This window comes from Cicer arietinum, chromosome 7 (assembly GCF_000331145.2).
Source record: "Cicer arietinum cultivar CDC Frontier isolate Library 1 chromosome 7, Cicar.CDCFrontier_v2.0, whole genome shotgun sequence".
Lineage (NCBI taxonomy): Eukaryota > Viridiplantae > Streptophyta > Magnoliopsida > Fabales > Fabaceae > Cicer > Cicer arietinum.
Genome location: NC_021166.2, coordinates 11,885,455 through 11,897,603, shown reverse-complemented (window position 1 = coordinate 11,897,603; position 12,149 = coordinate 11,885,455). Strand labels below are relative to the sequence as shown.

General features: G+C 28.8%; 2 protein-coding genes across 3 annotated transcripts; one reads left to right on the top strand and one right to left on the bottom strand.

Annotated features, from left to right (window-relative positions):
• The first annotated feature begins 1,286 nt into the window (after positions 1-1,286).
• Positions 1,287-2,863, top strand: LOC101502798 (large ribosomal subunit protein eL43). Its single transcript, XM_004508919.4, has 4 exons — positions 1,287-1,427; positions 1,661-1,700; positions 2,337-2,508; positions 2,595-2,863. Exons 1-4 carry the CDS (start codon positions 1,425-1,427, stop codon positions 2,656-2,658), a joined length of 279 nt encoding a protein of 92 aa, XP_004508976.1. The 5' UTR covers positions 1,287-1,424; the 3' UTR covers positions 2,659-2,863.
• A 3,122-nt stretch (positions 2,864-5,985) lies between these two features.
• Positions 5,986-9,117, bottom strand: LOC101501953 (casein kinase II subunit beta-1-like). 2 transcript variants are annotated; one of them, XM_004508915.4, is made up of 5 exons: positions 8,648-9,117; positions 7,746-7,964; positions 7,399-7,508; positions 7,147-7,312; positions 5,986-6,452 (listed from the first exon to the last, which is right to left on the bottom strand). In XM_004508915.4, exons 1-5 carry the CDS (start codon positions 8,844-8,846, stop codon positions 6,322-6,324), a joined length of 825 nt encoding a protein of 274 aa, XP_004508972.1. In that variant the 5' UTR covers positions 8,847-9,117; the 3' UTR covers positions 5,986-6,321. The 2 variants fall into 2 exon arrangements, with proteins under 2 accessions (XP_004508972.1, XP_004508973.1); XM_004508916.4 differs by having other exon boundaries at positions 7,399-7,493.
• Positions 9,118-12,149: the final 3,032 nt, after the last annotated feature.

Here is a 12,149-nt window from a genome sequence, read left to right as displayed (position 1 = left end):
ATCAAACTTTTCACAAGAAATGAGTAATAGATTGTAGTTATTTTTAAAATACAATTACGAGCGACTTTATAGGATAATATAATGAATCACTTATGGATGTTAGAATAAAACTTGTTACGTTCTCTATTAAACAATAATGAGTATTTTCTAAAAGACAATATTTTAATGACTTTTAAGATTTTAAAACACGATCAAGATTTTATAATTTCGATATTAAAGGATTTTTATGATAATAATTTATAGGATTTAAAAATACTTTATGAATTTATAAGATTTCAAACAATTAATCAAATAATTGGATACAAGTGGTTAATGGACTTCAGTGAAAAATAACGTATTCAGGAGAATTCGATTTTGAATTATAATTGAAACAATATTTTATCAAATTTTACTTACTTTCCGACCTATCTTCTAATTATTACAGCGTCATTCTCCAAATAAACGAAGTGTTAAACTAAAAACATAATTTTAAAGAATTATTTTAACCTATCATTGGAGATAAATAATTAAAACATACTTTTTAACACAATATTCTCAATACACACTATTTTAATTGTTAAAATTCAAATTATTCCCATAAAATTCAACGTCTCATATCTAAAATATGGCAACCATAATTCTTCTATCAACATAATCCTCAATTAGGTATAAGAAAAACTAACAATTTATTTCATTTTAATGATTGCTACCCCTTATAAGCAATATTTTAGTTGTTGTCGTGTGGATTATATTTTTTAGGGATGTACAAACTAGATTAATAATCATTTTTTAATAGTTATTGTCATTATATGTATTATGTAATATCTTAAAAATTAATTACACACTTAGAAGGGAAGTTAAAAAATGATATCTTTATAAAAAGTGAAAAAAATGGCATGACAAGCGGTGGAAGTAAATTTTGAAATACTTTTTAAATTTTAAAATATATTCATCCAACAATGCCACAAAAATACTTGAGATTTTATAAGATTCCCAAGTTTCAATTTTTTACATTTTAAAATCTAAAAAGTATCTCAAAATTCACTCTACAAAACAATCATCTAAAACCTATACGTTTTTAAATGAGAATAGACATTTTATAAAAATCTTAATTAAACACTAATATATATATATATATATATATATATATATTTATTTGTATTGAAATCTTATTTGAATACACCCCCTTATTTTATATTTTATAAAAACCAAAAATGAAAAAAAAACAAACAATTTAATTAAAAAAAAAAGAAAAAGAAAGAAAGAAAAACCCGTAAATTAACGCTCAAAGCAATAAAATCGGATATGTACCCGACCCACCAATCCAAAGAGGTTATCTATAAAAACGGCCAAGAAGAAAATTAGGGTTTCTCTGCCTGTTAGCTTCCATTCCATCGCTGCCACTCCCTCTTGCTAGGCTTTCAGCGCCTTCGATACCTGCAAATATGGTACCTCTCATTTCCATCATCCAATTCAATACATCTCCTTCGATTCTCATTTTTTAATGTTTCGTTTTCCACTATGCATAGATTTATAGATATATAGAGGAAAATAATGACTATATTATCGTTTATTTTGGTTGAACTCATTCTACATTCAGATTTGCAATTGTGAAGTATGTTTTTACTTCTCTTTTTATCGTGAATCGTTGTTTTAAGTTTAAACTGTACCGTTTTTGCAGACTAAGAGGACAAAGAAGGCTGGCATTGTTGGGAAATATGGTACGTCTTCGAACTTCAGTTTTAGTTAAATCTGTTAAGTGCCTTTTGTTTTTTATTATTGGTATTTGCTTTGCCTTGGTTTGGTACTGATGTATATGTGTTTAAGTTTATGAAATAATGATTAGTGATGTATGTATTGCTTTAAAGATGCTGCTTATTAATTGTATGAGAAGTTGCTGTTTGTGATAATTATGTCCAAGGCTTGTTATGTATCAATACACTCGGATAAATTTTCATTATAGCCCTCATGTGGAGTACAGATTCTTTAAATTTCTCAAAAGAAATAGAAGATTCATTTACTATAGTTTTTTGTGTATGAAGTATAATTATTATAGAATTACTGCATCGTGTTTATGTAATTCTATCGAATTATGTCACAAGCTCTTCAAATGTGTGCAATTATACACCTAACACTATAAAATAATGGAGTTCTTCATTTATAAGTGGTTTCACATTTTGTGGTAGAATTAATGTTCTTGACCTGTTTTACCCAATTCATGACATTATTTGGATAGTATTATTATTATTATTTTTTACATAACATATTTGGATTTATATACAAGTCTCTCAAGATGTTTTTAGAAGGACATATTTGTAAATTTCTGACAAGCTATTATTTTTGTTTTATCATATTAGGTACCCGTTATGGTGCCAGTCTGCGAAAGCAGATTAAGAAGATGGAAGTTAGTCAGCACAGCAAATTTTTCTGTGAATTTTGTGGAAAGTATGCTGTGAAGAGAAAAGCTGTAGGAATATGGGGATGCAAGGATTGTGGCAAAGTGAAAGCAGGAGGAGCATACACTTTGAAGTAATTTATTTTATTCCCTACTTTCAACGTTTTATTTTTCAAATCTGAAATGCAGCTACATGACTTTGTTCTCATTATGTTAACAGCACCGCAAGTGCCGTGACTGTACGGAGCACCATCAGGAGGTTGAGGGAACAAACTGAAAGTTAAGCTGTTAGCTTTTTTGCTGGATGCAAGTCTCTTTTAATTAAGTGTAGTTGATTTTCAGAGAACTATGTCGATTGTACTCAAATTAAAACTTCTATTGAGTGTCTACCTGAGATCAATTTTATTTTATTGCAAAGCTTTCTGTTATAGAGCGAATACACTTTTCTTGTTTCCGTTCATTATTTATTACAAGCTCGAGGTTTCTATTGATGCTTGTGTCAATCTTAAGATTAGCTTGCTCGGTTGTTTTCTTGTTGTGATGTGCCTGTTCGTGATTCAAGTGAGTGCATGATATCTCAATTACATATTATTACTGCCTACTATTAGTACATGTTTTCAGTAAAATAAAGTAGTAGAGGAAAACTTTGCATTACCAATTAGGTCAACTAGAGTACATTAGAATAGAATGAACATACGGTGGTTTGGGCCTAGCAGGAGTTAAATTCCCATAACTTTGTGAATTCGGGTATGAATTTATTCTAGAAAAAAAGAATAAAGCTAACATACATTCATGGTAATTAAATGCAAACAACTAGCCTCTCCAATCCACTTTTTTCTTTTTGATCAAGTTTATACATCTAAGTTTTGTTTAACATTCCGTGCCTTTATACTCTAATTCATAAACGTCACTATTATTCCAATCAATGGCGAAACTACTAAAAAGACTGATTACAAATAATGGCAAAATCCAGGCAATCAACATAAAATGAGGTTTTTATCATTTTTGCCGAATAAAGATGTCATAATAGTACTATGCATCAAAATTTAACCACTCCCAACATGTCAGTTTCTCACTTATTCCAAATTCGTGCAAAGGTCTGAGCTATGTGATCCTAACAGAGAATATGTAATTAGAACAGTTACTGCAGTTAGCTAGAGCGGTTACAATGTGCTGATGTGGCACAACTCATTGAGATGTATATATCATCACTTGTGTAACTGAGTCATAATCAAGAGATTCATTTTCACTCTCATAGTCATTGAAATGCTTTCAGCTTAATTCCTAGATCTTCTTATGGTACCATCATTTCAGTTTTTCGTACTTGCAGAACCGAATCTTCATTTTCTAGCTTCTCGAAGCTTTTGAAAATCCTTCAATGGCGGAATCTTAGAACGAGACCGTTCCACACCATGAGCACGAAATGGGCATAAGCTCCATACGCGTGTGCTACAGTATACTACGACCACAAGAGTTGCTTTCCACCATTTGTTTTTTAATGCTACTCTAAATCAGAAACTATATCTAATTTTTATATTTAAATATAGGGAAACATACAATAAATTTATGAGACTTTTTAAAATCAATAGTAGCATTTTTGTAAAATTATTTTTTAAACAGTTTGCAATTTCAGAATCATTTATTAAATTAATATAATCAATTTTATGTAATATTCCTTTTTTTAAAGATAATCAAGTTGATTGATTTAAAATTTATTTAGATAATATTAGTTTTATATAAGATTTTATTTTATATATATATATATTAGTTTTGCTTTTTATTTAATTTATTTATATTATTTTTTGTCAAAAGGGGATGCAAAATAACACATGTTTGAACAACAAATGTAGTTGAAAAAAAAAAGAAGTAACAAGTAGTCAAAAAATAAATAAATTTCGTTAGCAATATTAATTTCATTTTTTAAATATTGTAACCATGCTATCAATTTAATAATATCATCTATAAATATAGGATAAATAAATTTACTAAAAAGAAAAACTAATATATATATATATATATATATATATATATATATATAAACCAAAATAAGATTAATTGTTAGATTATTTTAAATGCAAATTTGGTACTCAATGTTTTATATACATAATAAACCTAAATACATATAATATTCTTATAATAAAAAGGTAGAGTGAAAGTACCGAAATATAGTATAATATTGGATACTAAATCGGACAATAAAAGCAATAATAAGAAATAAAAAGGGGACAGCTTTTTTTAATGAAAAATATTGCATATTATTCTTCATAGCTAAATATTTAGATTAAGGAAAGTAATTTAAAAAAGACATAATTAAAAACCCTAAAAACTAAAACTAAAAAAATGATGGTATCACCCACAAACAACAGCGGCGCCCGACGCACAACTTGAATATGAAGAACTATTGTTGGCTGATCGGGTGACGAAAACATAAAGCTTACATCGCTAATTGATGTCGACATCGATTATTATCAGATACACTTTCAATTTTGAACAATGGTTAGATTCTGGCAATCAAGTATGTATTTCTTAACACTATTTAAGTTTAATTTTTTATTTGTTTTTGTTTTTAAAAATAATCAGATTCTATAATCAAAATGAGATGGATCTTTGTTTATTTTTATTCAAACTCTATTCATAAGCATACCATATCTACAAAAATTGAATAGACATTGAACATGTTGAACGATATCAACAAGAATTTGAATTTCAATCCCTATGGTTTGATCTCAAGAAATTGAATAGACATTTGAATTTTTTATTGTTTGATCTCAATTGACTAAATTGAATACAATTCACATTTCATTATTGACAGCCATAAAATTTTGCGATATGTTCCATATGATAAACTAGTTTGATTTATTAACCCAGTGTGTATGGTTACATGGAGACCAATTGATTTTGTATTAAAAATAAGTATTCATGCAGAATAATTGGTGTTAAAATATAATCATGTAACATTAAGATGAATAGGAAGTTTGTAAAGTTGATCATCTCCACCAACCTGAAAAGAGAGATAGATAAAAAAAAATATTAAAAGGAAAAGTGTCAGCTTTCTAACACACATTTTAATATATTTTCTTTTTCTATTGATTGAAATTCACAAAAGTCCCACCAGATTATGAGAGATTATGAGAGAGAAGAAGAATTGCTGAAATAGTATGGAGAAAATGTGAAGAGAGGGTTGGTTAATAAGATACATATCCATAAATTTGTGAATAGAGGGTTTGTTAATAAGTTACATAACCATAAATTTGTGAAGAGAGGGTTGGTTAATAATATACATATCCATAAATTTGTGAAGAGAGGGTTGGTTAATTAGATACATATCCATAAATTTGAGGGTAAAATTCAATGGGAGAAGCAACCATTCTAAAGTCTAACTTCAAGTTTGATTACTTTTGAAGGCAAAATCAATTCTACTCAAATATATCTAAACACACCAAAATCAATTCTACACTCCCTGTAATCAACTTTGCCTAATCCAAAATTGAAACAAATATACACAGAAAACGTATGTTCGTGTTACATATAACCAAACAATATTTACGTTGGATAGATGGGTTTAACATCAACGCAAGCGAACCTATAAATCAGTGAACTGTATGAATCCATTGAGATCAAAGCCATAAATTCAACTGCCAATGTAATAAAACAATATAAAAAATGGCAGGAGCTATGTAACAAAGACATAGACAACATTAAAGAAATTGCCAAATACAATTTGTAATAATCCATTAAAAAGTTTCATCAAGTACCTAAGCACTTGCTCTTTTAATTTGAAGCTGAAAGTGAAACTAGGCACTTGCTTCACATGTCTGCATATATTTCTTTACAACACGCTCCTAAAACAAGTAAAAGAGATGAGATGTCTAGATTGTACTGGTTTGAAAAGCTTTTGATCCGCTGAATGCTGCAAGGGGGGAATTTTGGAAGCTCAAACTTCAGCTTCATGGTTTGTTAATTTTGAACCCAAAAACTCTTGGAACGTAGCCCTGAGATGGTTTCTGTGGCTTCAGTTGTCCATATGTCATCAAGAAGAGATGGGGAAATGTTGTTCCAAAATAAGCTCCATCAATGTCTAGATAGAATCAAGGAAATTTTGAAACTATAGCATAACGGGTTCAACCAAAAACTTTAACCACATTTATATAGGTAAAACATGAATAACATACAACCATCGCAAAGTTGATATACTTATGATTAAAAAAAAGTTTATAGAATTGACACTAAACAAACAAAATAAAATAATTTCTGAAATAAAACAAAAAAACAAGAATGGCCAACCTTCTTAACATTAGAGTATGAAAGAGAGAAATATGTCTTCAAAAATTATACTTAACAATTGCAAAAAGTTGGTCACTTTTCAGCTACCTTTTTATAAACACACATGCATACCAAAGTTTTCAGAAACAGTCCTTCAACTCGAGGCTACAACAACTGGGAACAAAATAGCAGATATAATTTTCTTAGAAAAGGAAAAATGGCATTGCTTTTATAAAATCAGCAAACACTTTTCAGAGGCATCAAATGTCCATTATTCTGGCATGTGTAAGTGGTATGCCAAAAAAACCTAAATCTTAAGCATATGTAACAGACCTATTCTGGCATGTCCACTACATATGTAACAGACTATCAGATGGAACTCAAAAGCAAGGAAAAAATGAGAGGCACAAGAGAATAAAATTAGTTCGAGCAAGATAGTGACACATATCTGCATCAGATTAAATCCCTGACAAAAAAATTTCATAATAGACACAAGGTCATAAGGATACTGCCTTGATACTTGGACCGAGGATAATAGAGATCTTCACACCTAGGACAATATATTTTCACAGTACTTGACCTAGGAATGTCCGACTGGCCAACTGGAAGGCAGGGTTGTCCAGAGCAGTAAACTCTTGGGCATCTACCAAAATCATAGTTCTTGTACTTGTCGAGCTGCAAAAAGTTTCAATGTCGTTAACATTGTCTATCTCCTAGATGGTAAAGCATGAAAACAGTGATAAGTGGTGGTGAAATCTTACCATGGCAGCCATTCCTTTGGTTGTCAGAATGTATCGGGCATGAATCATACCATAAAGCATCTCTGCTGCCGATTCGATTAACTCGTTTTGTTCCTCTGTGAACATGTCACCTATGAATTTTCAACCAAACCAGAGAAGCCGGCATACAATAAATAAAAATAAAAAATGACTGAAAAGGAAAACAGAGTCACAGACATACACAATATGAATTCTGCTTCAAGAATAAAACTTTTCACAGGAAATTATAAACAAGGTGAAGTATCACAAAAGAGGACCGAGCAATCCAAACACTAGTATTCCATGCTTGTACAAGAAATCTAATAAAATATATATGTAAGCTTACTTACCATGGGATGACTCAACATCCAAAATCAAATCAAGAGCATAATCATAGTACGGCACTTGACTGCTTAATCCACAGAGGTTGAAGTCATCTTGGATGTAATCATCATCAACCTCGCAAAAGAACTCATTTCCTCTGAGATTGCAGAACCATGAGATCCAAGATGTGTCATCTCCATCAGAACCACTAACATCAGACTCTTCACTGTCAGTTTCAGATTCCTCTGCAGCCAATGCATAAAAATGTAAAACTGAGTTAGCTCGTTAATGCCAATCTCATAAATTCATATATTATTAAGTGCCCCCTCTCTCATATTGTCAGCTCTAGAAACCTTTCAAACAAAGAATATCATCTTGTGCAACTAGTCACCCAAAGTAATATGCTCACTAGCCACCATTTTCTTGAAATATCCTTTGTTTGAATTTTGAAAAGGAAATACCCGACAAACAGAAACAGCCCCGTAAGAAAAACTGAAAGATATAAAAGACAAAATACAAAATTTAGAGAAAAATATTTCCAGGAGCATACAAGGTGACAATTGTGAAAAAGAGTATCATATCAAATGATTTCCGTCTAAGTTTGCCATGCCAACCTTCCATTTGCACAATTGAGTTCTAAAACTATTTTATAGTTCCATACTTCAAAGTACATTATAGCAACACAAATATTCTACTAGTCTATAGCATGAATTAATAACCAAAATCAATTAATTAACTGAATTAAACAAGTATCTGGATCCCAATCCAATTGTATTAGGGGAAAAAAAAACAAGATGAAACCACAAACAAACAAAAAAAACACAATTAGGTCATCCAAAAAGAGGGGAAAATGAAATGATATTAGACAAAAGTTAAGATTTTGAAATTATGAATGAAAAAAAAGAGTATTGAGTAATAAATGGGTTACCAGAGATGTTGGAAGTTTTTGAAACGGAAGCGGAACGAGGGTCCTTGATGATGTTGCTGTTTTCTCTGTCTTTGTTGTGTTTTCCATTGATTGGACGAGAAGTTGAAGGAGAGGATCGTTCGAGCTGTTTGTCGAGAACGTCGTTGATTCGCTTCCGATCCTCCGATTTGGAGGCAGAAACACCTCGTTCTTTGTACATGGTTCCAAATTTCAAACCCTAATTTTGATAATAATCCCAATCATATATGATATAGTATCACCCTCTCCCTAGATGGGAAAAATGGCTTTCGGCTATTATTTTGATTTGGGTTGCAGATTTGAGACAGAAAGTTCTAGGGTTTTTTGTTTCACGTAGGGACCCCAATCTACCTACAATACTATTACAATTGCAATTTACACAAACAAAGACACTCTATTTCATAATAATTTGCTAAGCTAAGGTAGGGTTGTCACATGTTGGAAAAAACTTCAGTCATCCAATTTCGATCTTTGTTTTTATATTTCCACATTTTTTTTTAAAATTTATTATTTTGATATTAAATCTGACCATCCAAATCGAATCAATCGAATGATCAAATTAGTTTGAGTTAACCGTTATTTTTTAATCGTTCAAACTAAATTAAATTAAATTAAATTAATTTTAATTTTAATTTAAACTTTTCTTAATTTGAATAGTATCGGATGAGATAATTTTTAAGTAAAAGTTAGTAAGATTTTATCTTTTGATGATCTCGTTGTTAATTAATAACATCTTTAACATGTTACCAAGAATATATCTTTAATGAACAAAATAGTTACAATAATTATTTGTATTAGAGAGAAGCATTTCACTTAAAAAGTATTTAATTGTACTAAATACAAAATGTGTCTTTAATGAGTAAAATAGTTGCAATCATTATTCATATTAGAGATAAGCATATCACTTAAAGAGTATTTAATTGTATAAAATATAATTTTTTTTTTTTATGATGATCTAGGGATATTTAACCCTAATACATTGTTAGGGCATTCCCACAACTAATGCCCATTGCAAAAGTTGTAAAATTTTGAGTCCGACGTCAATTTTTCATGGAATTTGACTACTTTAATTTTTCATAAAGTTGGACTACTTCTCAACTAAACGATTTCAAAGATATAACTCAAATTCTTTTTATTTTTAATGAGAGACATGTTACCAACTATTCAAACACTAGAATCATAAATTATCATGTATAAAATGAAAAGTTTTGTTTGCTTAAGTAAGTTCACATGGTCTCACTCATACTAGTGACAACAAAATTCGACTTTGATAGAAATTGTAAATTTCACTATTATACATACATACATGTATTATAGCATCCAATAGATATGTTGAATCATCTACAATATTATAGAAAGTGTGACTACTCTAAAGCCATTGATTATAAGTTAAATTGAAATTTTTATATTTTATTTCTCCATCCTCCGATAAACTTGTCTCTACGTGTTTTATTATTCTATGAAGATCTTATTTTCATTCAAAATAACTAAAAATAAATAAATTTGAAAATAAAATGATTTTAAACACATTTGTTGAAGTATTATTTAAAAGCGGTTAAATAAATTTATATTTTCTATAAATATATTATTTTTTATTTTTAATTCCTTTAAAGTTTTTCATCAAATAATAGTCCCTCAAATATTTTGTATTTACAATTTTGATATCTAATTTGAAGTCAACTCATATGTATGACATTATAAGATCTTACCCACAAAATTTTGGAATTTTTTAACATAGAATTAATTAAATATGAATTTTTAAAATTTTAGCGCTTAAAAGTTTATATTTAATTTATCTTTTGTAAAAAAAAATTAAATTTTTATGAGCGAAATTCTAATAATGTTTTAAAAATATTTGCAAAAAAATAATTTTAAAAGTTGAATGAAACCCATAAGTTAATTTAAAAGCAGATACCAAAATTATAAATATAACACACTTGAGATACCATTGTGTGATGAAATTTTTTAAAAGAACTAAAAATAAAAAATAATATATTTATAGGGGATAAAAATTTATTTAACAATATTAAAAATATTGTTATGCATTTCTATATTTCATTGAGAGTATATCACAAAGTTAGTTGTTGATATTGTAAAAATCAACCACTTTAAAATATGAAATTTACAAATAAATCATTGAATGTGTAAGATTTCAATCATTTGTCCTTCTATGTATTAATGTGTTTGTTACATTGATCGGTCTGGCTAGAAAGTTGCTTTTGGGCCGCCCCAAACCTTAAGCAAGTGAAGCTCGTGCTTTGGGCCTAGAAAAATAAAACCCTTATTAACTTTCTTGCTAGAAAAATTTACCCTGTACCCTATATATGTGCCTATACCCCCATAAATTTTTAAAAATACTAAATATATCCTTGATTTTGTTTAGTATTTTATCAACTCAAATTAAGATTTACCGGAAAACTTTATTTTAAAAAAATTTGGTGTGTACTGGAAAACTTCTTCGCAAGTTTTTCGATAAACCCTTTATGTACCGAAAAACTTGTTAATAAGGTTTCCGGATGTAACTTCTTTACTGAAAAACATGGAAATAGTTTTCTGAAATATATGATGTGTACCGAAAAACTTAAAAAAAGTTTTTCGATAAAATTGAATTTTTTTTTTAAATTTTAAAATTTATACGAGGACAAAAATATTATTTTCTTATATTTCTGGGAGTAAAAATAAAACGTAAAAGATAAAAGGGTAAAATTTTCTTCTTGCTACCCTCAAAGGCCAGTGTAAGTTGGCTTGATATGTGGTGAGTACCACATTAAATAGATATTAGAGTGGACTCATATGTAAAAATGGATTTAAAGTTTAAAATAAAAGTTAAATTATACATTTAATCTTTTTAATTTATTTTATGGTTTTATTATAATTTTATAATTATTTTTTGTTCTATTTTAATTCCATAGTTTAACTTAGTTCAATCGGTCATTTTCGTCAAAATTCTATTAAATTTGTCTACATAACATTAGTGTTTTCCCCTTCTTCTATAAATTAGAATTCTATTGATCTTTCTTCTTCCTCTTCAATATTAATCTTCCTATTTCTTCTCTAAACCCAAAAATAAAAGAATGATAATGAAAATATAATGGAAAAACAAAACAAAAACATTGATCCAAGAACAAAAAATAAACATATTCCCAACTAAACTAGAAAATAAGTAATAGAAACCATTCAAACCAATTTCAACAAATCTTAAGAAACCCCAAATTCAAAACCCTCAAAATTTTCAATTCTTGAACATGAAAATAAAGATACCCCTAATGGAATAATCTTCTAGATATAAATCTCAAATTCAAGAAATTCTACAAATATTAATAAACCCGAAAATAAAAATCCAAATTTTTTTTCAAACATTGAGCATGAAAAGGAAGATACCCATTCATAGAATAATCTTATAGATATAAACAACAAATTCCAGTAATTCAATAAATCTTAATAAATCCTAAAATCAAAACCCTCAATTTTTTTTTTCAAACCT